This window comes from Gavia stellata, chromosome 6 (genome assembly GCF_030936135.1).
Source record: "Gavia stellata isolate bGavSte3 chromosome 6, bGavSte3.hap2, whole genome shotgun sequence".
Lineage (NCBI taxonomy): Eukaryota > Metazoa > Chordata > Aves > Gaviiformes > Gaviidae > Gavia > Gavia stellata.
The window spans coordinates 55745436-55769524 of record NC_082599.1 but is presented as its reverse complement, the minus strand read 5'-3'; the positions used below and the strand labels follow the sequence as shown (position 1 = coordinate 55769524).

General features: G+C 41.2%; 1 protein-coding gene across 1 annotated transcript in view; it reads left to right on the top strand.

The window, feature by feature from the left end:
• Window positions 1–24089, top strand: part of AMPH (amphiphysin) — a 120961-nt gene that overhangs the window by 54913 nt on the left and 41959 nt on the right. The window contains exons 3-7 of the mRNA XM_059819103.1: window positions 11818–11872; window positions 18550–18644; window positions 21247–21342; window positions 22712–22819; window positions 23214–23299. Coding sequence (XP_059675086.1) covers window positions 11818–11872; window positions 18550–18644; window positions 21247–21342; window positions 22712–22819; window positions 23214–23299 — 440 coding nt within the window. The remainder of the gene's footprint in view (window positions 1–11817; window positions 11873–18549; window positions 18645–21246; window positions 21343–22711; window positions 22820–23213; window positions 23300–24089) is intronic.

Here is a 24089-nt window from a genome sequence, read left to right as displayed (position 1 = left end):
GAGGGCTAAGAAATGCACTCATGATAAAAGGTCATAGTGTAATCATATATAACACCATCATGCTCAAACCGCTTGGGATCAGTGGAGAGACGGCGCGTTTTCAACAGCGTAATTGAGAGCAGAACCCAACCCTGACTAAATACACTTTGTAGTTGCCTTCTTACAAAGAAGAGATGTATTTCCTTGGTTTCATTTTGTGGGTTGTTTTCATCAGTGATCTATAATAATACCGGTTTTATACGGCGTGAATAGATGAATAGTTTCAGGCTGCTGTGTTGTTACGCTCCCTTTCAGTGCCGGGATGACGGGGGCTGTGGTGGCAGTGCTGATGAAGCACTACGGGGGAGCAGGGCTCAATTGCTCTTAATGTTGTAAAAACAACACATGAAAATGAAGGTGCCCCAAAGAGTTTATAATCTACTCCCAATGCAATCCTAAATTCTAACCTCAATTACGCCTTGCTTTGTTGGACAGACTTTTTGGCTCCAAGGTTGATTAATTGCTATTAATTATATAGTAGCTTTCTAGTACAAATTAATGCCTACCATGAGCTGCATTAATGCCACCAAGCAAATAGTCTTGTTATGTAAGTATGAACCGAGGTATCTGTCGTCTTTGTGAGCAATCATTTAGAGCTCATATAGAAGGGCACTGGAGGGTGAGAGAACTACTCCCACACATTTTACACAATGTGAAAATTGGCTCATGTCAGCGTTTGTCATTTCTGCATTGAATCAGTTCTATCTACCACATGCACTTCTGTCCTTTCCATGTAAACACAAGCCCTGCATCCTCACTGCTAGGATGCTTATTAACTCTTTTGCATCTTATGGTCACTTAGCCTTTATTTTCCTCTCTCAGTGTAGAAGGGAAGAAGGTTTCAGGAGCCACTGGCCTGTTGTGTAGATCTTTGCTGTTCCGCAAAGATGACAATGATGGGAAGTAAAAGAACTTCTGTTTCTCTGAGGAGGGTGGTTCCGCCCTCAAATTTCTTGGTCAGGAAGATGATGGGATTTAATAGGCCTGAAGAAGCACTCAGAAGCTTTGAAACCCTGCAGAGATGTTGTATTTTCCCTTTTCTTCCCCTTCCTCTTTGCCAAGTACGCTGGGATATCAACGGAGCATTTCTTTCTTCTTGATTGTCCTTATGTTGCTGCTTATCCTTGCTGTCAATATCCCAGCTGTTTGCACAGCTAGTAACTGTGTTACTAGAAATAAGGTGTATCTGTAAGGTTCGTACTGGGTGCAGAAAGAGCAGCTGGAGCATCCCCATGAAGAAACAGAGTTCTGTGGGACATTTTTCTTTTCAGCTAAAAATTCTGAGTGACATTAAAAAAGAGAGATGAAAGAGAAAAAAAAATCTTTTTAAGCAAATTATGTCTCAAGTGTTTGTTTTTTTCTGTCCTTTACCAAGAATTTTCCATAATGGTGACTTTCAGCTGGAAGCCTTGCTGAGGGCTAAGGAGGATCTTAGCTTTTCTTCCTTTTTATTTCCTCCTTTGATGTACAGAGAGGCAGTAATAAGCAGTCAAGGACTCTGCAGGAACTGCATGATGCTAAATCCGGATGCAAATGTGTCTTGGGGCCAGGGGAGGAATTGGGTAGGGAGGAGTGAGTGCAGAGGGAAGTACTACAACTCTCTTGAGGGGCGCATGCAGATTAGGCTAGGTCCACTGGCACGCCAAATGAGAGAGACTGTTGGTATATTTATTAAGCTAGTCACTGTGCTCTGCTGGGCTCACTCTTAGAGTTCTGCTGTGCTCAGTTCAAGTACAAGGGGAAAAATGCTGCGAAAGCACTGTTTCTGTCATGTTCACCAGTAAGAAGCATATAGATTGCTTAAACTTTCTTAGTTTTGTCCATGCTTTCTTTGATCTACCACTTAACTAGCAATGCCAAGATACGAAGCATTACAATGTGCATCTGAATTATCACTCCTACTAATTAATACCTGGCAGAACTGATGTTTTCTGTGAACTCAGGCAGCCATCTCTTTTTGGTTTACATTCAGTCCTGCTTTCAAGATTATCTCTGCAACTCTAGAGCCTTTAGAAAAAGAAAAATTAAATTCTAGGTATTAAAGAATAAAAAGGCAGTCTGGGTGATTGATCCTTGTGCTGAAGTCCACTGAACTGTTGATGTGGCCATTCAGGTGGCTTGCAAGCAGAACCATCCCTGTTGGAGGCTGTCCCATCTTTTGCAGTTCTCTCCAGGATTATTTGTCTCCGTGGTGGTTGCTGACCTAACTGGGCCTTTCTATGGCAGGGGCAGTTTGAGAGAAGGGCCAAACTTTGCTTTTGTTTCTTGCAGTCTCATTTAGCAGTGATTTGGCTGTTTCCTGGTCATCTCATCTACCTATATTTGGTTTTGAGTAAGGCTGTCACTTTAGTTCTGTGTCTCCAAGCTGTTCGTAGCAGCTGGTGCCACGTGGGCTCTGGGGATACTGGTAAGCTGAAAGCTGTGAAAATGCTCTGTTTTTCTTGTTTCCCTACCTTATTGAGCCTGCAACACTTAGGAGGTCAGCTGGTCTTATGGATGGAACGATCTTCTTATTGATATTCTCCAAAGATAATCAATGATGACTCCCAGTTCAGCTCAGGGAAAGGAAAGAGCATAGTGCTCATTACCCAGGAAACAGATAATTGAAAAACTGCAATCTTAACATGCTATTCCTTGCCTGCATAGCAGATTTGGATGGTGGGTATGTACCAAACTCAGCAGAAGGCTCTGTGTAAGGATATGTTCAGCAGACCTATCTGTAGGGAAAGCTTGTTTAGGCTCCCCAGTGATCCATTCCCATCTTTCTGAATACAGCTGGATAACAGCCCCTTCTGGACTTGACCACGCAGAGCTGAATTACCCAGATGAATCACTGTGGAGAAACTGAGTCATCCCGTGTCTGGAGAGAACAGAGCACAGTGGCTTTGCAGAGCCTCAGGACTTTCCCCATCAGAAGCAGTAAGCTGCTGCAGCTGAAACCAACAGGAAAAACATTTTGATTTTTAACAGTGAATACAGCTGTTATTCACCTTCCACTTAGGTTGTAAACTGGAAATCACCCCTCTAAATCAGAATTTGTGGAACAAACAAAACATGTATAAACTCATAGAGGACACATATTTTCAATGTATTGCAAGAAATTTGAGGCTTAAATATTTCTCTCTGTACAGCTAATTGTGGATGTGCTCAGCCTCTTAATCGACCCTGAAGTTCGGGGGGGGCAGGTTGGGGAAAGACAATTCCTGCATATTTCTCTCCGCTGTGAAAATATCATCAAGTCCATTGGGGTTTTACCTGAAATTCCATCTCTATTCTGTTGTTCAGGCAACTGTATCTTACACTTTCTTTTTTTGACAGGAAGTAAAGCAGCAATTCCCTTATCCCCAAGTATATTTTAATGACTCATAGTACTTGCTTCATTTTCATAAGACATCAATATTCTATTTCATGTCTATGCATATTTACCTCTCGTTATTTCTCCATACGTAGTTATGAGACTTCTTTTATTTTACAGACTACAATTAAAATATATTTTAATGTTTAAAACCATTATGTATTGTGTATGTACACACAGAGATATACCAGTTGCTACTCCAAAAGCAGCTGCCCATGACATGCTGTCAGAATAAAGTAAAATGTCAAGTGCTGTTGTTGCTAGTTTATAGAATTAGGTGAAAAGGAAGGGCCTTTTTTTTGCTGCTGTTGAGTGAACAGAACCTGCTTCTGTGGACTACTTTACTCAGTGTGTGCCTTGCAGTAAGAGCTGCTTCTGAAGTGTAATTGTCAGGGGTCCTGAAGAGGTTTATACTGGCCAGATCTTAATTTCATGCAAACGTGCTTATCTGCCTTACAGCTGTGGCATGACATTGACTTAAAGTCGTCCTGTGGGACAATTAACATCCGTTGAATGTGTCAGAAATGCCACTGATTCCTTACAATTCATTAATGACCTAAGACACCAAAGATGAGATTCACCACCTACACATAGGCACCAGATAAGCCTTGTGGTGTCTCACCCGGCCCCCAGAGGTTTCTCCAAGCAGAGGCACATGGCTCTGCCTACAGTCCTGTGTCATACCTGCCGGCTCCGTGGTCCTCTTGAGCACTCCATAGCATCTCCAGTGGCAACAGACACATGTTTTGGCAGCTGAACCCTGACCTTGGCAGGTCATCCAGTTCCAGATTGCGACACCTGAATGTGGATGTCTGTGTTTGAGTTGGGTCTTTCCAGATGCTCGTGCTGAACTGGGCAGTGTGGTCTGGAGAGCCAAGACACAAACCCCTTAGTCCCCTGGGGACATATGTGGGCCTTAATGGCTCTGATCAGCCACTCCCCCCACCCTGGACCCCTAACCCTGCACATGGGCCTAGGAGTCCCATTTCAGCTCAGCCTTGGGCAGGCAGTCCCTCCCTGAGCCATGCCTTGCGTGTGCGTGCAGGTCAGCATGTCTACGGGGACCCATGCTTCAGCTGCATCTCCTGCTGCTCCCATCTGGATCTCCCAGACAGACCCTGGACCTGGTTCCAAACCCTTGCCAGGTTGGGGCATGTCAATGAAGCCTCTTACCAGCCCCCCTGGCTGGACCCTGTAGGACAGCACCCATCAGTGAGGGCATGGCTTGTGCTGGGGTCGCTCATGGCACAGCCCCACCAACTGAGTCGAGCAGCTGCTGTGAGGGTTGTGAGTCAGTTGTCTAAATGTGTTGGCATCTGTTGCCACCTGCGAGGCCCTAGCGTGTCCTCCCTGGCTTCCAAATGCTATTCTACAAAACCGGCGGGTCTCTTAGGACTGCTTGTGTTTGCCATTTGTGGATGTCTGACAGGGTATCACAAAAGGCATTAGACAGCTCTGCTGGGTGAATGGGTTTGGCTTTAGCATTTTCTTAATTGCTCTCCTGACTCCTCAGGTTGCACTGAAGAGATCTGCATTGGCTCTAAGATGAGGGGAGGCACCCAGCTCATGTAGACAGGAGTTGAACGAAGGACATGAAGAAGAGGTGCTTCAATATGTGTTGTAATCCCGTGAAATTCAATCTGTGTTCTGTAACACCTTCTTTTCTCTGGGAATTGTTAGGTATCCCATATATCTATTTGACCATCTTTAAACCTACCTTATGTCCTCCCCTTAGACCCCCTTGTTTTACTGGCCTTGTGCATGGGCTTGAGATGGAGAAAATAATCCAGGCAATAAAAGTGCGAGCTTTAAAATTACTCTGACTGGGAGACACTGTTTCCCCTTAGCTGATAATTCAGACATCCTTGGTTGTCTGTGGAATCCCATCCTAAACTGCAGGGGATTCTTGATACTTGTTAAGCTGCAACATATTGTTGGTTCAATATAGCTCGGTCCATAGGAGGCTCCTTTGCCAAACAAAGGTGATACCAAATGCTGTCCCTGATGGATACTCTGAAGTAAGCCGGACACAGGAAAACACGTTCTACACTAGTGGGAGGGAGCTTTTTTATGTAAGCCAAGAAGTGTTTGCAAAGTGCATTCGGGGGACTGCATCTGACACGCATCTTTTCAGGGGAGTCCCAAAGCGTACTTCAGATACTGGATGACCACTGAGCCAAGTACAAGCAATACAATGTGCAAAGTATTTTGGGGCCTATGGGAGGGGTTTCTCTGCCGATTACCATTTCATCCTGAAATATATGTTTAATAATTGTCTTGTGTCTGAGGAGACATTTTTCCCAAGACAAGAAGAGACGTAGTATGCCATTAAATCTCATCTCAACCTCATTCGTTTCCAGTCAGGCAGGATACTCAGGAAGGTGAGGCCTTCTGTTTTATGCTGCAAAATCATCTCTGCAGGAACAGCCCAGATCCATTTCAACTAATTCCTCACTTCAAAGGAGAGAGTGGCTGATCCAATCTTTTGCTTATTTGATTCTGCCTATTGATTGCTCCAAATCTGAAGTCTAAACCGTTGTCACACTGGGCTGGATTTGATTGCCCCTTGGATATAAACTGTTATGCCTCTGCAGCTTTAGTAACTGTGCTAATTGCTTTCTCCCAGGCAGTGCAGTTGAACGATCAAGTTACTTCTGACTGTTTTTAAAGCAAACTGGTATATGCTTCTTCAGGAGCCCTTTGGGATAACCGGCCCTGGGGATAGCTGACATAGCCCAGCTCAGGGATTTAACACATGGACTGAATGCGATCCAGTTCACAACAAACAGTTCTGGACAGTTTTCTACCAGATCTGTTAATACATAGCTTATATGTGTTATTTAAGAATATAGTTATGGATATACAGCTATAGGCATAAACAGATGCCAAGTACATGTTCAGAAGGTCTAGCTTGACATTTAGTATGTATAGATTACTTTTAGCCATAGGCTTGTAGCCTCTGCACATGCTGTCTTTGCACACCCCAAATTTTCATGAAAACCGTTAGTCTGGGCCCTACTTTGAGGGCACGAGGATGCTTGTCGGAAGATGTAATAGGTGTGAAGGTAGGATCCTAGCTTGGGGAGGGAGAGGTTTAGTTGTGAGACAGGAAGGTTGGAATTTCATTTAAGGAGGGTGCCAAGTATTTTCTGTTCAATCCTCATCTGAAACAGAGACAGTTGGTTCAGTAAAAGGGTTAATTAGTTAAACATCACTGCAGGCACGGAGCTTTCTCACCTGGCTACTGGGAGTCACTGCTAACATGAGACAGAGCTCACTGGTTCTTACCTTTGGAGTTCATACTTTTTGGATTAGTCCAAATTGAGGAGCCTGTTTGATTTGATGCAGTTTACTTCAACTCATCGTGTTCCTTAATAACCAGAACAATGAAATTCTTACTCTTGAGCCTTCTTAGTGGCTGGACCACAAATTTGGTGCTGTCCTGGTAGGTACCAGCATGCCAAAAACCTCCGTGTTTCCAGAGAAGTTTGCAAACCCAACTTTTTTCAAGTGACGCGCTAGGCAAATAATTCAAAACCCAAGTTTCTTACAGCTTGTAGAAAGAGAGAAGAAGAAATGTATTTCTTTAAGAAAAGTTTTCAAAAATTGGGAGACAGTTCTAAGAACTATAAGGAGACTGAGAAATGGTAAAATAGGGTACTCTGGTACACAGATATATTTCATACTGAATTATGAATTTGTCCTAGCCTCTTATTTTGTTAAGCTTCACTTAATGCAGTAGTCCTTTGCATTCATACTTCTGACTTCCCTAAAAGACCTACCAGTAAATACTACCTAAAGTGTTTGCAAACAGAGACAGTGCTGCTTTACATTGCTAATAACTGCATATTACGATAAAGGATGTCTTCCAGGTGATACAGAAGAAGCTTTCTTTTGAGCTATCTCCCTGATGTCTTAGCGATGGAATGATAAAATTCCAGTATTAGACTTAGAGTTGCATTAATAATTACCTGGTTCGCATTTCGGTGTGGCAGGTTATTAATTAACCTATGCTCCAGGTTCAGCATTGACAGTGCTCTTGACTCTCACTGAAGTGGAGTGATTTATTTGTTTTTGGTACCAAGCGCATGCTGTGCTGACCTTTCCTGTAAAGATGTATTGTGTTTACATCCTGTATGTGACATGATAGAAAAATCAAACTCTTCTGTTCTGCCTGGAAAGCTGTGAATAAATGATGCCTGGCAAACAGGTCATCCAATTCCGGCTCTTGTGGAGGCAAGGTGGCCTTTAGTTTCTGAGTGGAAGCAGTGATTTTTCTGATGCATCAGGAAGCAAAAGCTGGTAAGACAGAAACCATGGTTTTTTGTGGTTGTAGTCATTAAGTCTTTGTAGGTCTCATCAGTCTTACAGCCAACAGTGCTGTGGCTTGCTTTGTCTTAATTCCAGTGCTAAGATATGCTTAAATACTAGTCTCTGAAAAGAAAATCAAAAGTAAACATACACAAGAATCAGTAGTACTGAAAATGCTTAATGCTGTTGTGAAGGTGTGTAAGACCTGTGGCTGTAGTTGACAAGATCCTGAAACACTGAGCTTCCTTATCGCACTGGGTGCACATGTCTTTACCAGCTACATAATACTGACCATATAATAAGACCGGAGAGTAAAAAAGGGGATCTGACAGCAATGCTGACGGCATGCTACAGTGTTCAGAGTAACAAGTTGTTGTTTTGGGACATCGCTGTGGAGAGCTGTGTCAATTGTCCTAATGAGGGATATTGGTTTGGGTTGTTAGCATGCCTCCCTTACTCTTATGTGCAGTTTAACAGGATTGCCTGAAAGATTTTTGGTAATTTATATGTTGAGTTTGACCAGGTGAGCTAAGAGCACTGATTTCTGGTGCTGGAGTTCAGTGAGAACATTCCTGCTGTTATCAAAAAACCTGTTTGTGAGAAGTTTGCTATTAAGTATGCTACTGAGAATTCTCTCTGGAGTTTTCTTGCGTATTATGAAACTCTGACTCATTTTGCTGCCTCATGTAGAACAAATAAAAGAAATTATGAAATGATAAAGGAAGCATTAGTGCTCTCTTGGGAAATCTTATTTCAGAGGAGCACAACATCTGCAAAATGACACCTACTTTTCATTCTCCTTCAAGAAGCTGCATCTCAATTAACAAAATTGATGGCCTTAATGAAGATACTTGGAGCAGTGGTTTCAGAGCCACCAGATGCTTTCATCTGATAGACTAGAAAGGAGAAAGTGTATCAGTAAACATCAAGAAGGGGCAATATTACATATGTGGCAATCTTTAAAACAGTGCTTTTTAAAACCTGTATGTTACAGATTGCAAGATGTGCAGAGCCAGCAACGTAGTATTTTCATCCTGTGAATATTAATTAGTCTGTTAGGTGGTAAAAGTATATCTATCTTCACTAATAGTGAGTTTACTATAGCAAAATATGTAGACCAGAGGCACGTTTTGCAGAGTTCATAGGGTTGAGGACTTTTGATGCAAATTTTTATTTCTAGTATTTTATAGAAAGGTCTAGTTCTGTTGCCATTGAAACTGAGAGATTCTCTCTCAAATTCAGTGGGAGCTGGCCCTTGCCCATGGGTGCTTTGACGTCATGTGTCATACAACATTTGCTAATGAGGGAAAATTCACATGGCTCTATGCTGCTTAGATATTTCAGTGGTTTGTGACCTGTTAATAACCTAGACTGAGGGAGATGCTTGTTAAAATTATCCTTTTGCGTGAATTGTCAGAATTCATAACAGCACATATGGCAAAATATTTGCATCGTGTTTTACTGCTTTGACTTTTTCTTATATGTTTTCCTGAGCAGCGATTGCTGATGACACATGACACTAACCGACCACAATAGATCTCACAGTGGTTTAGGGTACCAGTCTTAAAACTACACAGCGGTACAGTTATAAACAGAGTGTTTGAGCAATGTGTGTCCCTGACATGCCATTTGCAGTGTGCTAGTTAGTCCTAGTGACAAAACGGCATGCGTGTGAGTCAATATAGACCTTTTACTAGGCATGAGGACAGCTAACAGGGTTCTGAGCCTTCCAGCTGTGGTTTGCTGCTCCCAAAACATCAGAAATTCTTTAGTAACTCAAAATTATTATTGTCTGGGCACCTGTTCAGCTGTACCATGATGAAGAATCAAGCTGCTGTATCTACTTCCCGTTTTCACCACAAGCGCTCAGGCCAAAGAAGGTATGAATTGGAAAGATAATTTCTATACCTTCATGTGACTTCTCAGAGTACCAGGGATCCTCGCAGAAGGAGACTGGCGTGCATAAAAGGGGAACTTCCCTCCTCTTTTTGCCGCATGTTAACAGATACTTCTCTTCAGATCCAAGAGTGAGGAAATTCTGCCCCCAGGTTCAATGTCCTTTCCTCTGTGGCAGTGTTGTTCGCTAAATGCTTTGCTCTGCAGAAAGCAGACAACTTCTGTCATCTGTCTGCCTCCGTTCTAGCATGGAAAGAAGTAGAAAAAAGTTAGCTTCTGAAGCATGTTAGGATGCTACTGTGTTATGTAGGATGATAAAATGTGTTGTTACGATGCGTTAGGGTAATGCTTTTTACTAAACAGTACGAAGATGTACACATATATATTTTCTTAAGGGACACAACATCAAGCTACCACTACTTTCAGAGATTTCTATTGTGTTTTAAGTAATTAAGCCTGAGGTCTAATCCACTGATTACTCACCCTGTGCCTGTCTGATCCTTGCTTTGATATATGCAGCTTTGATCCCAAAGCAAGGGAAGGCTTTGCCTTTTCTAGGAGCATCTAATATGGTCCCAAACCAGAGGCAGATTGGTGGTCTGGGTGCTCCTCCGCTCTTGCTGTTACTCAGCAGCTTCTCAGATATCACCCTGGTGGGTCTATTCCTGCGCTCAGAATTTAGTTGATTAATGGATTTAGGTTCAAAAAGGAGTTTCGCTTCAGATCAAACTAGTGTAAAAGCAACCTTCTGTTTCTTGAATCCATAAAGTGGATTCAGTCTACTTTCTAAGCCCACTCAGGCATTTTTACCTTCTAAATTCTTTAATATTTCCAGGACCTTAAAACAGTTGCTCTCTTCTTACAGTGGATTGCAGTTTGGGGGTTTTTGATCCAGTTCTAAAGGCCTTCGGTTCCCTGCAGGGAGCTGGGGAGATGCAAGTGAGTTTGGTGGGTGTAATCTGCATTGCAATGTGTGTACTGGTGAGGCAAGTGGGTATTTTTTGAGAATCACCATTTGGATTTAACGTGGCTGCAGGTAGATGGATTCTAAGCCCAAGATGGTCCCTTTCAAACTGAATTTCTTATGATCCTCTGTGTCTGAATGCTCTGAGCGTCACTGGTGCTGATGGTAAATCCTTTACTGACATCAGAAGTCCTTTGACTTAAGTGGAGTTATAACAGCTTACGCTAGTTGAGACTCTGCCTTCTAAAGTATTTACACATGCACCCTTTTGGGTTCTGACTTTCACACGAAAAATGAGAGAAACTCCAAAGCAGTCAGTCATATTTTGCAGCTGATTTTTCCATATGGTGTAGCTGTATGTGAGAAAATGTGACTGCAAGCTGATATTCCTATAGTTTCCAACTGCTTAAATAAATAATTTGAAGGATATTGGGAACTGATAAACATGGAGCATTTCCAGAATCTTCAGGCTATTGAAGGTGTCCTGGACAACAGCTTTTTAGCAATAACGCACGTCCTATAGTATAGCACAGATTTTATTGCAAATCCTAGGAGCTGTGAAGTCCAACTTGTGATACAGTTAGAGGTAAAGTAAAGCAACCCATTTTGTTTTTTCTATTCTGAGTTTTTCAAAGACTGTTAGTATGAAATAAAGAAAGATCATTTTGATATATTTGCCAAAGAAACAGTTGAGATTTCACAGCAGACTGCAAGATGCGCTAGCCAAGCTAAACAAAATAACTAATGCTATTGTTTTTTAGTAATTATTTGCTTGCAAAATATTAAAATGTTAAAATACTTGGAAAACTGTTTGCGAAACTAGTAAGCCATTTATGTAAGAGCATGGATTTTCTGCAAGTCTTGACTGGTCGCATTTGAGCGGTTTCCAGTGGAGGTGCACCATTCTTGATTATACTTCTTTGTGTTTCAGGTTGAGACATTGGCCAGGCTGACTTGAGCTGGACCTTGGCCGTAAAATATACCTGTCTGTCTTTGGCTGGGACTCCTCCCTGTGTAGATGACTGATAAAATAAACCCAGAAATGTTAGCCTAGGGAATACGCTGTGCATAGCATCTTGGCTGGGCCACTTTTTCTGTATGAACCTGTGCATGCTTGCAACATGTGACACTATTCATTAGACTACTCCTGAAATTGCTTTACATTTGACATACTCTATGCACGTTTTAAGGCATAAAATATAACTGAAATGTGTTTTCACTTCCTTCCTTGTGTTTGTTTTTTCTTTTCCAGGCAGAGGGTTCCAGGCTCCAGAGAGAACTGAAAGGCTATTTAGCAGCCATCAAAGGTGATTTTTAAGTTTTATGTCATGTTTGCATAAAGCAAACTTTTTAAAAAATTGAGACAAATAGGCTTGTTTAAGGTATACAAAGACAAATACAAGTAATCTTGCTTTTGTCATTAGTAGTCCACATTTCTGCTTTGGATCCGGCATGGGCTTTTTAGCCTGTTGCTAGGGATTCTGCACCTTCAATGTCAACTCATGTGTGTACAGTCTTGCATGCACGGCTCATCCTTGGCTGTCTTTTGTGTGCAGGACTGCTGCCCAGGTTCTCACATTGCATGCATTTTGAGCACCCACAAAATCTATACATCTTGTTAGTCGTCTTAGCAAATGCTAGAATATGAAATACCCTGTGCAAGGCAAGGGATTGCTTGATCTCCATAACTGTAACATTTTCAAGCATTACTAGTTGGATGATGTTCTCCCTCCAAAACCACGCTCCCTGCGCTGATGTGATTTCTCGTGTATTTCTGACTGCTTGTTCCATTTTTTTGAAGTTTAACAATTAAATGTGATCTCTTTCGATACTACATTGAAAATCCAAGTAGCAGAAGCTCACTGGTCAGCGCTTAAATATCAGAGATTAAGTAAACAGCTATTTAAATCCTACTGGACAGCTGTAAATCCAGCACACTCAACTTAGCACCATATGCAGAGTGTTCTCTTTCTTGTGCTGCCTCTCTTTGGAGTTGGAGGCCAGGTGCTAAAGGAAGGGAATAAGAGTTGGTGACTGACAGAGAGACAGTAATGGCTTCTTGAGATGAATATATATATATATGTGATAAATATATATATATGTGTGTGTGTATATTTTTAACCTGGCTCTAGTCCAGCAGGGAAAATGTTACAAACCAGTATTAACATCCCTGGAAATCACTGTGTCATAACAAAGCTTCAGCAGCTGTTGACAGGCAGGGAAGAAAGCTCTTTTTGATGGGAATTGTAAAATGGGGAGCAAAGCAGTAACTTAGTGTCTTTGACCGTTTGTTATTTGCTGGATGGGCTGAGCAAGGAAAATCTTGTACCAGACAGGAGATACTTTGCCTTGGAGGAATTTGCACAATGTCTTAGAGGTAATTTCAGCACCAGTCATTTCTGGGGACCCATTGAATGCTGATTTTACTTTCTTATTTTTCAGTCATCCCTTCCCCACACCCACTATCAGGTGGATACTCAGAAACAGTGTGATGAGGCTGTTTGTTGGCCAGATGGCTTTTCTGTCATGTAGGCTGACAGTTTACATGCTGCTTTGATTTCTGTGTTGGTGACAACAATCCTCCTCTCCACGTTTCATTTTCTTTCTCTCTTTCTCTTCTTTTCCTAGTACTCTGTGCATTCATGGTCCTTTTGCTGGTTTACTGCCTAATGGGCTACTCTTTGCACCAAGTTTTCTTTTTAACTTGGTGTGAAATTTTTCATTGCGCAAGTTTTGCCTTTTTCTGTTCAGCATCTTTCTCTTGTTGCAGCCTCTTAAGTCTATATTTGAAAATAATTTGGACTGACTTTCTTACTGAGAATGAAAAGTGTTTGCTAACACCTTGTTATCTTCATGTCTTAGAAAAGACCCAGTCATAAGCAGCTCGCAAGAGCCTTAAAAATGTTATTCTCCAGCACCAACAAACTACCAGCGGGCATCCTTGGCACACATGTTGGCACACCTTCGTGCTGTGGAGTGAGAGGACAGCCCCAGACAGTAGTCTACAATACATAGCTCTGGCTGGGGCTTCCCCAAAGCTGACTAGCTCAGCAGTGGCAAAGAGCTTTCCAGATTTTGGATGGCAGAAGCAGATCCAGCAACTGCTACAGTCTCTTTGTTGCTATTCGTTGAAAGACTGCCATCATGAAAAGATTTTGGGGTGGCTATTCCCAAAAGCATGGGAACCCCCATATTTAGGCACTGGAGTGGGATTTCTGCACCTAGAGCATCTGAGCCTTGGAGGCATGCTGTCATCAGCGGGTCATTTTGCAGGGAAAAAGGTCAATCATATCATTGGAAAATAATCCACTTGGCACCCTTGTACTCTTACAGGTATGAGAAAAGCTCTTTTTAAAGGGTTTCAGGAATTGGCAAGATAGCTAACTTTAACCGAAAGCACTTTATCAAGATGGTATGTTGCGAACTCCAGTAATAAGTTTCATTTTGCTGCATGACTTTTGAGTGACTGGATATTGGAAGTTGGAAGTACAAAATCCAGGGACGACTTAAGCAAGGAATGGTCAACTGAGCCTTCTTATGACCCTCTATCTCTTCATTTTAATATACTTGACAGTTTGAGGTTTAGTATCACACATTCTTAAAAGAATTTTTGCTATATCCAGACTCCTTCTCTTGCTCAGAGGTGCTTCTTAGTCTTAGCTGGGTCTTGTTCTTTATCGCTGCTTACTCAAGGACTCGGAGGAGCCATGTCATAAAGCTGTTGAACTTGTGAATGACTTTTATGTGCTGTTTTATTTCACCTGCTTGATAGTTTAACGTCTGCTATGTATCAGTGGTGTTTGTACTGACGAGACTGTGTACTATCCCCCACAGCTATAGTCACCTCATGCCTCAGTCTTCTGTCTCTTCCAGTCTCCTTGGCAACGTGTATCTGGGTTCTCTACTTCATGATTTATTTTTTTAAGCTTTTGAGAGCTGTAGGTGGCTTGAATGGTTTTATGGGCCAATTGTTAAAGAAACCCTAAATCAGCCTCCCATTCTCTGCCCTGAGCTCTTTGCAAGTACCAGTGCAGATGGGGAGTTACAAACCTGGATCTGCATGCAGGTGGCAAGGTGGCAGAGGTAAAAAGGAATCCTGCATCATGGAAAAAAAAGCACCATACTTTTCAGGTGGCTTAATGTCGTGAGAAATAATAACCAGTCTACAGGAAAGGAAGGGGATGTTTCGGAGGTCTGTAAGTGGTTTCGCTGCCTAGTTGTCAGTCTGTGGCTGACAGACTGCACATATCCTCCAGACACACAAATCTTAAAATCAATCATGTAATTTCGAAGAAGCAATAAAACTATTAATCATCTTTCTGTAAAATTTAGTAATGAATTGTGAAATGATTGAATTGTTCCAGTGGAAACTCTAATGGGTAGCTAGCAATAACAGATACAACCCTTATGGCAGGATAGGTCATTTCCCTGGAGAACCGCACATGAAGCTCTCTTCCCCACTCAAATAACTAACTATTAAGAGCCAGACCAAGGTGCTCACTCCATCAGGAAAATGGAATTTTCTCTATGATTCAGCCTAGATTTCCCTTCTGGGGAGTGAGGAAACCCCACTATGTATGGGTCCTGTGGCCAACATGGAGCCCCAGGCCAGTCTCAATCTCCATGGGAGCTTGAGTACATTGGAATTGTGATGGCAGAGTCACCCATCTGTAGGGTGCTTAATGGGAAAGTCTCTGCACTGCCAGCCCCGGGATCCCTGCTGCGTAGGGGCCTCTAGGAGTCCTTTGGGCTCCAGGGACAGGAGCCCTTTCCCGTAGAAAGAGAGATGATTTCATCCAAGAGCCTCAAACTTCAGTAACTGGATTATTTAGCATAATTTTTCCTAGGCGATTCAATTATTTTGGCATTTGTAGTTATTAAATAAGTGACCCAATTACCAAGAAGCAGCGGTACTAAATTAAACAATTGTTATTAAATATAAATTTCTGACTGTTCATCAGCAGTAAAAATTCTTTTCATATTTCTTAGTAATTTAATGACTTGCTTTAAACAATTTATTTTTCTCAGTGACAGCAGTTAAAAACTGCAGAGGCAGCCCACAGTCTATGGCTGAGACACTAATCCTCTTAACTTCAGTGCTGAATAATGCATAAAAGATATCAGTGCATAAGAAATAATTCTACGTGAAAACCAGCCAAATAAAAAAAATCATTGAACATTGTAAGTTTATGCCCACAGGCATGAAAAAGAATGTGAAGCCACTGGATTGGTATTTACCTATATACTCATTTGGGGTATTGCACTAAACCTAGTAAGGACGCAGTAGGAGGGGAGTAGGATGGATGATGTTGGCCTGTGGAAGTTTCAGACTGAGGTTCCTGACTGAAGAAGCCAAGTACTGTAATTCCCACATGCCTCACGCTGCAGCTGGATTTGATTGATGTTTTTTACAGGAAAGTGGTAGAATGGAGGATTACCAGATTCTCAGAACTGGAAGAAGTCTAAAAGTTGGTGCAACTTTTGATATGACTCAAGCGTGGGATATTAAGTGTCTTTTACTTACTCTCTTAAGCAGATCTATGCCCGAGTCCTGTAGTACTTGAAAAAGAAAGTCTGCGTAGGAAAGGGCGCTCTACCCAAGCCTGCTCTGTGACCGAGCCGAGTGCAAGCTGCAGGAGGGATTAGCGAGCAGCTGCGCTGGCCTGCCTGCCGCAGGAACGTACGTGGCAGGTTTAGCACGCAGCGGGCTTAAGGGCAGAAGTTCAGATAGCGGAAAGGATCAAGCCTGAGCAGGGATGTGCAAACCTCCCTGGTCTGTGCAAACCTCCCTGGTCTGTGCGTTTGCCCTGAGCAGACAGAAGCAGCCGCCTTAAGCACGGTGGTATTGTGCTGGTTTTGCCTTGCCTCCTGAGTTGATCAATTTGCAGTGGCATTAAAGATTTTAAATGAGTCCTGCCTGGAAAAATATGTGAAGATCATCTGTATTTTACTGTAATCTGGCATATTCTAGGCAAAAAAAGCCCCTTTATTCAGGAACCCTTTCTTAGCTTGTGATACATCTTCCTAAGCATTAACCACGGAGGAGAAAAGTAAGAAATGCGTCTTAAATTCTTGTGCTATACTAATTCTCTGAGCTGAGCTCTGCCATTAAAAAGCACCCCCAAGACAATCCCTGAAGAGATCAAATACTCTGTTTTGGCTCAGCACCTTTTGCTTTAAGGTGAAAGCTTGTACCCTCTAAACACCAGGGTTTCTTTTGTACTTGTTCTCCCCCTTTCCCACACCATTCTTTCCCTTGAACCTAAGGTCTGAGAACAGCGATTTACTTTCAGCTTTTTCAGTATCTATTTTTCCTATCCTACCCATTCCATAGACCACCATTTTAATAATAGGAAGTGAGCATTACTGCATTTCTTTTCCTGTCGTATCTCAAGTGTGTTTTGCAGTGCATGGTGGAATAGCTACTGACTAGGTCAAGTCTGCTCTTCTAGACATTCGACTTTCGAATGAATTCTCCTCTTCCACTCCTGAATGTTTCTTTGTGCAGAAAACAGAAATATCGATGTTATTCTGAAATTCAGCCCTGAGCAGTTAGATCTGAACATCACACTAGAGATATTTTCTAAACAGCACAGATATGCTCCAGCAAACAGACTTTGGCTGGAGAAAAAAATGTGTTTTTTAAAAAAAAAAAGTTAATGCTAGGTAAAAAAAATAGCAATGTTGTTCACATTTTGCAAAGAAGTTGAAATAAAGTTGTCATTTTAAAATTACTGATTCTGAACTGATTCTTAGCACGTTAGGTGAGATGAGTTTGGTTTCACTGGATTCAGAACCATATTCATCATCTAATCTATTGGTGCTCCATCAAAATGGAAAGGCAAACCCCAGTGTCTTCACTGAGGGCAGTACTTTATTCACTGGGGTCAAACTGATCTCACTGAAGATAACTTTAGGCTCTTTCTCATAATATTATTAAAGCTACTTTACATTTTAGCCAGCTCCTCTCTGTATTACAGGGTGATAACCATCACTAGTCCCCATTCTTGTTTCACCTGTGGTAGCAAGAGCTCCAAAGGTGCCTGATGCAGTTCGGCTTAGCACACTTCTCTGTAGACACCACCCCGCTGCAAGCGTAAATAAGCGCTGGGCTTCACATACTTCTAAACCTACTGAGTGACCATACAAGATAATCATTCTTCATAAAACCAGGTCTATTGCAGCACTCTCACCAAGTTCAAGCATCAGTTTTCCCAAGATGGTGTCTCAGCTCTTGGCCTTCATGTCTTTTGCTTCATTATGAACATACCTTTAGGTCACCATCATTATTGTGGGCACAAGAATAACAAGCTCAACCACTCTCACTTTACAAGTGAAAGCTCCTGAGACTTAAATATCCTTGAAAACAAGGAAACAGAAAATCCTGAGATATGTTCTACCTGTATGCGACCTCCCCCATTCTGGGGAGCACTTTTGTTTAGCGCAGACCCCTTCTAGCTTTTCTCCTAAGTCTATTTTTATAGCCAGCAATTCCCACAAATCTCTGCCATTTTAACCATGCCACCCTGGAGATGCCTCCTGTTCCACACAGGTTGACATGGCACTCATTACGGACAGCGTAAGAAACTGTTTGATAGGGTGGAAGAGCTGAGAATAACCAAAGGCAGGTCGCTATTTGTCTTTTCAGTGGCAGTCTTTCAGTCGGGTATTAAATGTTGTTAGTGGGCAGGACTACCCTCCAAGTTGTTATTCATGTTCAGATATGTTTAGTTCAGAACAGAAAATGGAATCCCTATTGTGATAGAAACTTTTTTCCCTGCGTATAAATATGGTTAATCCTTCTGTGCAGGACACTTCTCCGTAACCTGGTTGAACATAGAGGTTTTGTTTCAGCTCTTGAAGATTATATTCTAAACATGGCAGAGGGAATAGCATAGTGGGTACATGTGGGCCAAAATAAAGATATTTAGCAACCTGTTCTTGTAGTTTGCGGTTACACATTCCTCCTTCTGTCTAATTACAGGGATGCAAGATGCCTCAAAGAAGCTTACAGAGTCTCTTCATGAAGTGTATGAGCCAGATTGGTACGGACGAGAAGATGTGAAAATGATTGGAGAGGTAAGATGTGTGGAAAGAGGAAAAAAGTGTTTTGGCTGCAAATGGATTAATCTGAGCTGTTGAGAGAAGTGTACATCCGAAACTTCCCTTAATGCTTCATTGCATGTTAAATCCTGGGTTTTGAGCATAGAAAACGCACCTGGCTGTGAAACGCGCCTGCTGCTGACCAGATGCTGCATTTGCAATGTCTGTTTTATCAACTAGCTGTCGTAAGCTCCCACTGAGGTCAACATCAATGTGAGCAGAATTGGTCCTGATAGCAACCGATTGACAAGTCTGTGCAAGGTATCTTACGTGTGGTTTCACAGTCAGCATTCTCAATTCAACTGAATGTTGGAAATTAAATCTGCTTATCCTTTAGTGCTCTGTAACAACTGTTGAGCCAGTGGGACACTCACCTTTCTCTGACAAGAATATGGGATGTAAGGCCAAATTAGGCTGCAGGGCACTATTCATTTTAGCCTTTCTGAGGTTCCTTCAGTGATTAGAGAAAAATAGGCTTTTCTAGAGGACATTGCAGGAGCGTAATTGGGGGTGCTCTGAATTGCCTGCTTAGACTAAACAGCCTTAACTCTGGAGGAAGTCTGTCAGCAAGTGTTCTGGTGGTGACAAGAAAGTGCAAACTGTTATCAGTGCAGCTTTTAACCACCTGGCATTCAGTTTGCAAGGCCTCCTGGATAGTATAATTAACAAGAATCTGGCAGACAGATTAATCTTCCTGAATCTTTGTAATGATTGCTTTTCTTCTCTATGGCTACCTTCCTCTACCCTTTCCTGCTGCTGAAGGCATGATGTGTTTTTGATTCTAAAAGCACTCAGCTTCCAGACTGTGTAAGTTGAGATACCATACAATTTATATTGGTTTAGGTTAAACAGCTGGAAGATCTCCTGCTACATCTTGCTGTAGCACCTCAGCTTGTATCTGTAGACTATTAGATTTTACACTCAGAAATTTGTAATTGTGTATGAAAGGACCAAAATTTGGCTCTTAATCTCTATTAGATATAAGGGTAAACATTAGATGTGTCTCTTAATAAGAGACTCATGTGGACAACATTACAGAATTTCTGCTCCTAATTTTTTTCCCTGTATAATCACAAACATAGATTTATGCATCCCTCAACCTGGAGTAAAGAAGAATGATATATTTGTGCAGTCCAGGATATAAATGATCATTCCAAAAGGGATCCACCTAAATGACATTCTTCTTTATGGTAGGAAAGATGATGGCTTTAAAGGACTCTTCAGCAATGTTTTTTGAGCCCATTAGCTTTTAGAAAACCTCCATGATTTTAATTTGTCCAAAATATGTATCAGCAAGATACAAAGGCAAATGCACAGGGCTGGCAGTTGCTTGCTATGATCTAATGCTGTCTGCTCTGTAGACCACTGTGATTAAATATTGTGTTAATAAATGGGCTATTTCTTTTAAGCATGATTAATAGACTGTAATAATTCATTAGGGACTCTGTTAGGGTAAGAAATGGATGAACGGAATGCTGGCATCACACAGCATTTATAATATGCCCTGTAGTGGCTCATGCTAAAACAAACACTAGGGAATAGCTTTCTGGACTCACCAGTGAGGATCACAACCCTGCAAAGCAGTGCTCATCCCCTTTAGCCTCCCTCCCATCAAAGGGGGGAGTTCAGTGGTTTTTGAAATGTGCAAAGAAAAGGGGGATCAGGGTGTTTAACGCATGCTAATGAGTTGTTCAGTTGAGAACCGGGGACCTCGAGCGCTATCTAACAGGATTTGCTTCTGGCAAGGAACCTCACCCTGCTCCCCGTGGGGTCCTTGTCCCATCAGCTGCATTAACATGTTCTTAAAAACCGGAAAACTACAAGGGATGTCTCCTGGTGACTAACCCGGAGCTGCAAAGGGGACTGGGGAAAAGCACTGTAGCTTCGGGAGGGGTGGGGGGGGATTTTGTTTATTTTGCCTGCTGATGTTGGCGTGTTGCAGATCTGGAATTGCAGTTCTGTAGCAGTGCAAGGTAGAGTTCTTGTCCATGCATCAGCCATTTCATCAAATGTGCCTTAATGGCACAAAAAGTATGGGATGGAAAAACCTTTCTTAGGATGGATCTCTACAGCTTTTATTTTTAAAATGACCAAGCAAAGCTAAGCTTACAAATCCTTATAATTGATGGGAAACCTGCTTAATTTTTTCATTTATTTTATTTACTCTTCTATTTTCAGTTGTATTTCTTTTCTCTGTAAGGAAGGTTCATCATTGGTGAACATACTTAGGCTTAAGAACTAGGGCAGCTTCAGCTTCTGTGTTGTTGAGCCTCAGGGACCTGAAACCCTGAGGAAGACCTTGAATCTGTGATATCCTTATTTTCACATAACAGTTACTATTTGAAAGAATGAAAACACAAACTAGTTATTAAGCTAAATACTCTTTTGTTGTGAATTAAAGCTTGCAATGTCAAGGTATTCTTTTTCATTTATCTTATAAGTACACTCTGATTTACTGCCATAGAGAACATTTTAAAGCTTCAGAAAGATTAATCTTTACCGATTACACTTGTATTTCTCCTAGGTTTGGAGTGGAATTAAACTACTAAGTGCATTTTTCTCTTTTCTACCTTTACAGAAATGTGATGAGCTTTGGGAAGACTTCCATCAAAAACTGGTGGATGGGTCATTGTTGACCTTGGATACATACCTAGGACAATTTCCTGATATCAAAGTACAGTAATGATTTCCTATAAAGCACAATTTGTAAAATTACTGTTGAGTCATAAAATAAATAGAAAATGAGATTACAAGCAAAGAAAAATAAAAAAAGAGGGGCAGGTGGAAGTCATTCTCTTCTGCAATGTAGAAGATGTTGTTCTGTAAGTGAATCCCTGACATCAGGCTGCACTGATTTTTCCAAGTGAACAAAGTATTTTTCATGCAGTAGTACTTGGAAGTAAATTAGCCTTTGTAGGTAAAATTTTTATAATGTTTTTTTCCTGCTTGTGTTTATTTGGTATGAGATAATTCTCACTGACTTCAACAGGGACACATCAAGCTCTTCAGCTGTTAAAATGCCAGACAAATTAAAGATGAAAAGCAGGCCTTTTGTTATTGGCTAGATGCACCTGTGGGTATCTAAGTATCTTTCTCTTAACTAAGCCATGGTTCCTGTCTTTTAATTAGTTATAAAAAGATTTTGTAATACACATCAGGAGAGACTGTTACGCAGATTCTAGCTTCTCCCAGATGCCTGTCCAGTGTACAGTCCAGGGAGATGGCTGCTAAATGAAAAGTGTGGGGATAAAAAAAATCATTACAGGTGAGAGGTAGATACTGTTATATTTGGATGTGACTTTGTGGACATAGATGGAAATTCTTTGTGATGGTTTATAGTTGAGTAGGTATCACACAGTCATCCCCTTTGTCATTTACATCAGGGGCTAATAAAAAAAAAAAAAAAATCCCAACATTACTGATGTTCAGTCTCAAACTTGATCGTAAATCAAACTGTGCTTATGCCCTCTCAGCATGTGGAATTTACTTATAATACACGGCTTTTAAATTCAGTATATATCAAAGGACTTTTTTTAGTTATAAAAGAATTATAGCAGCTAAATTGGAATTTCTATTGTATGTTGAACTCCAGTTATTTTAGTTATGTGTCAGAGCAACTATACTGAGAAGTATATTTTAAGCATTTTTTCCAACTCTAGAAAAAAATTACGTTAATTATTCATTAAATTTGCACACTATATATAAGGGAAAAAGATGGTGTTACCATGAGTTTAACAGGTCCACTTATTCCGGAGAATGAGACAAGTCTTGCAGAACATTGATATCCCACTTCCAAGGCCTGTAAGCCCTACACCCACAAAAAACCCTTCCAAACCATCTGTAAATGGATTCCTTATTTAAAATAAGGTGATTAGTTTGTCTCTTTTACCATGCCCGTGTTCCTGTATGATATTACAGTAAGTAAGATATGAACAGCAGATGAGGGAGAATAAAAATATATCAAAAACTTAAATGGCAACTTAAGTAAAATATCTTTTTAAAAAGCACCATTTGCGCTGACTTTCATTTCTACCTCTGTACAGACTCGCATTGCAAAACGAAGCAGAAAGCTGGTGGACTACGACAGCGCAAGGCATCATCTAGAAGCCCTGCAGAGCTCAAAAAGAAAAGATGAAGGCAGAATTACCAAGGTAGCACACTAAGAAGGATGGCAGAAGACTTCAGGAGCTTGGGTGGCATTTGTTTCTGTGCGGAGACTGAGTACAAAGTTTCTCTTCTTTTTCTGCTCTCAGAAATGGAAGTAGCGATAGCCTTAAGCATAAATGTGTATTAGGTATTTCGGTGGGTGGGGAGGGTGTGCTCAGCCTCTTTCAGCAGTGAGTCCCGTTTAAGCCCTGTCTTTCTCTCTTGATGAGGCTGAGGGGACGGCAAGTCCTGTGTTGGACTGTGTGGTGTGGGACTGAGTCACATCCTTTGTTCATAAAAATTGTAAAAGACCCACAAAACAAATGCACAAAACCAACTTTGGCAGGTTTTGCTATGTCATAGTGATTGCAGAAGTCACCCTGTTTCATTTTGTTTTAGGCAGAAGAAGAGTTTCAAAAAGCACAGAAAGTGTTTGAAGAGTTTAACACTGACTTACAAGAAGAGTTGCCATCTCTGTGGTCACGGTAAGCCTAGGCAGATACTGTCTGGAAGGCCTAAAGGGGGACTAAGGGAAAGGAACCAGGGGATTTTAAGGAGCTGATAGAAAATGTTTTGATGGCTTCTTGAAGATCCCATCCATTATCTTTTTGAAATAGTAACAGGGAAAATACCTTCAAATGATCCAAAATTATACTTACTGTAAGTGTATTTATGCTTATTTCTTTCAGTGTATCTTGGCACTTAAGATTCTTTATCTTCATCTGAGGTGCAAAAAGGTCTCATTTTATGGATAAAGAACTGCGTCAGAGCACAGAATAGCTGATCATGACCACGACCCACTGCTTCCGTCACCTTTCTCAGAAATCTTGGTGATGGATAGCTGATCCTTTCAAGGAAAAAAAGTGCCATTTGTTAATAAAAAGGATTAAATGTTTCCACTGTCAAATGTAACCATATAGAGCAGCTACATGCTTTTCTAGAAGATTTACAGTGGGTCTATTTATAGGTAGTTTTTCTGTAAAAGGTATCAAAATTAAGAACCTTACAAATGTATAAAGATTTTACGGCAGTTGTCATTTCTAAGTTCCTATAAAATACTACCAAAGCAGTGGAAGAAGGGAAAACTACTACAGAAGTAGTAGTAACTACTTCAGAAGACACATTTCTTAGTTTTGTGCTGACTATGTCTGCGATGTAAAAGCATTTGATGGCATAGATCATTCATTTGGGATGTATAATCATAGATTGTGTTTATACAGAAAATCCAGACAAAATGAACAGGAGAACAAAAGCAGTAGAAAAATAAGCATCTCA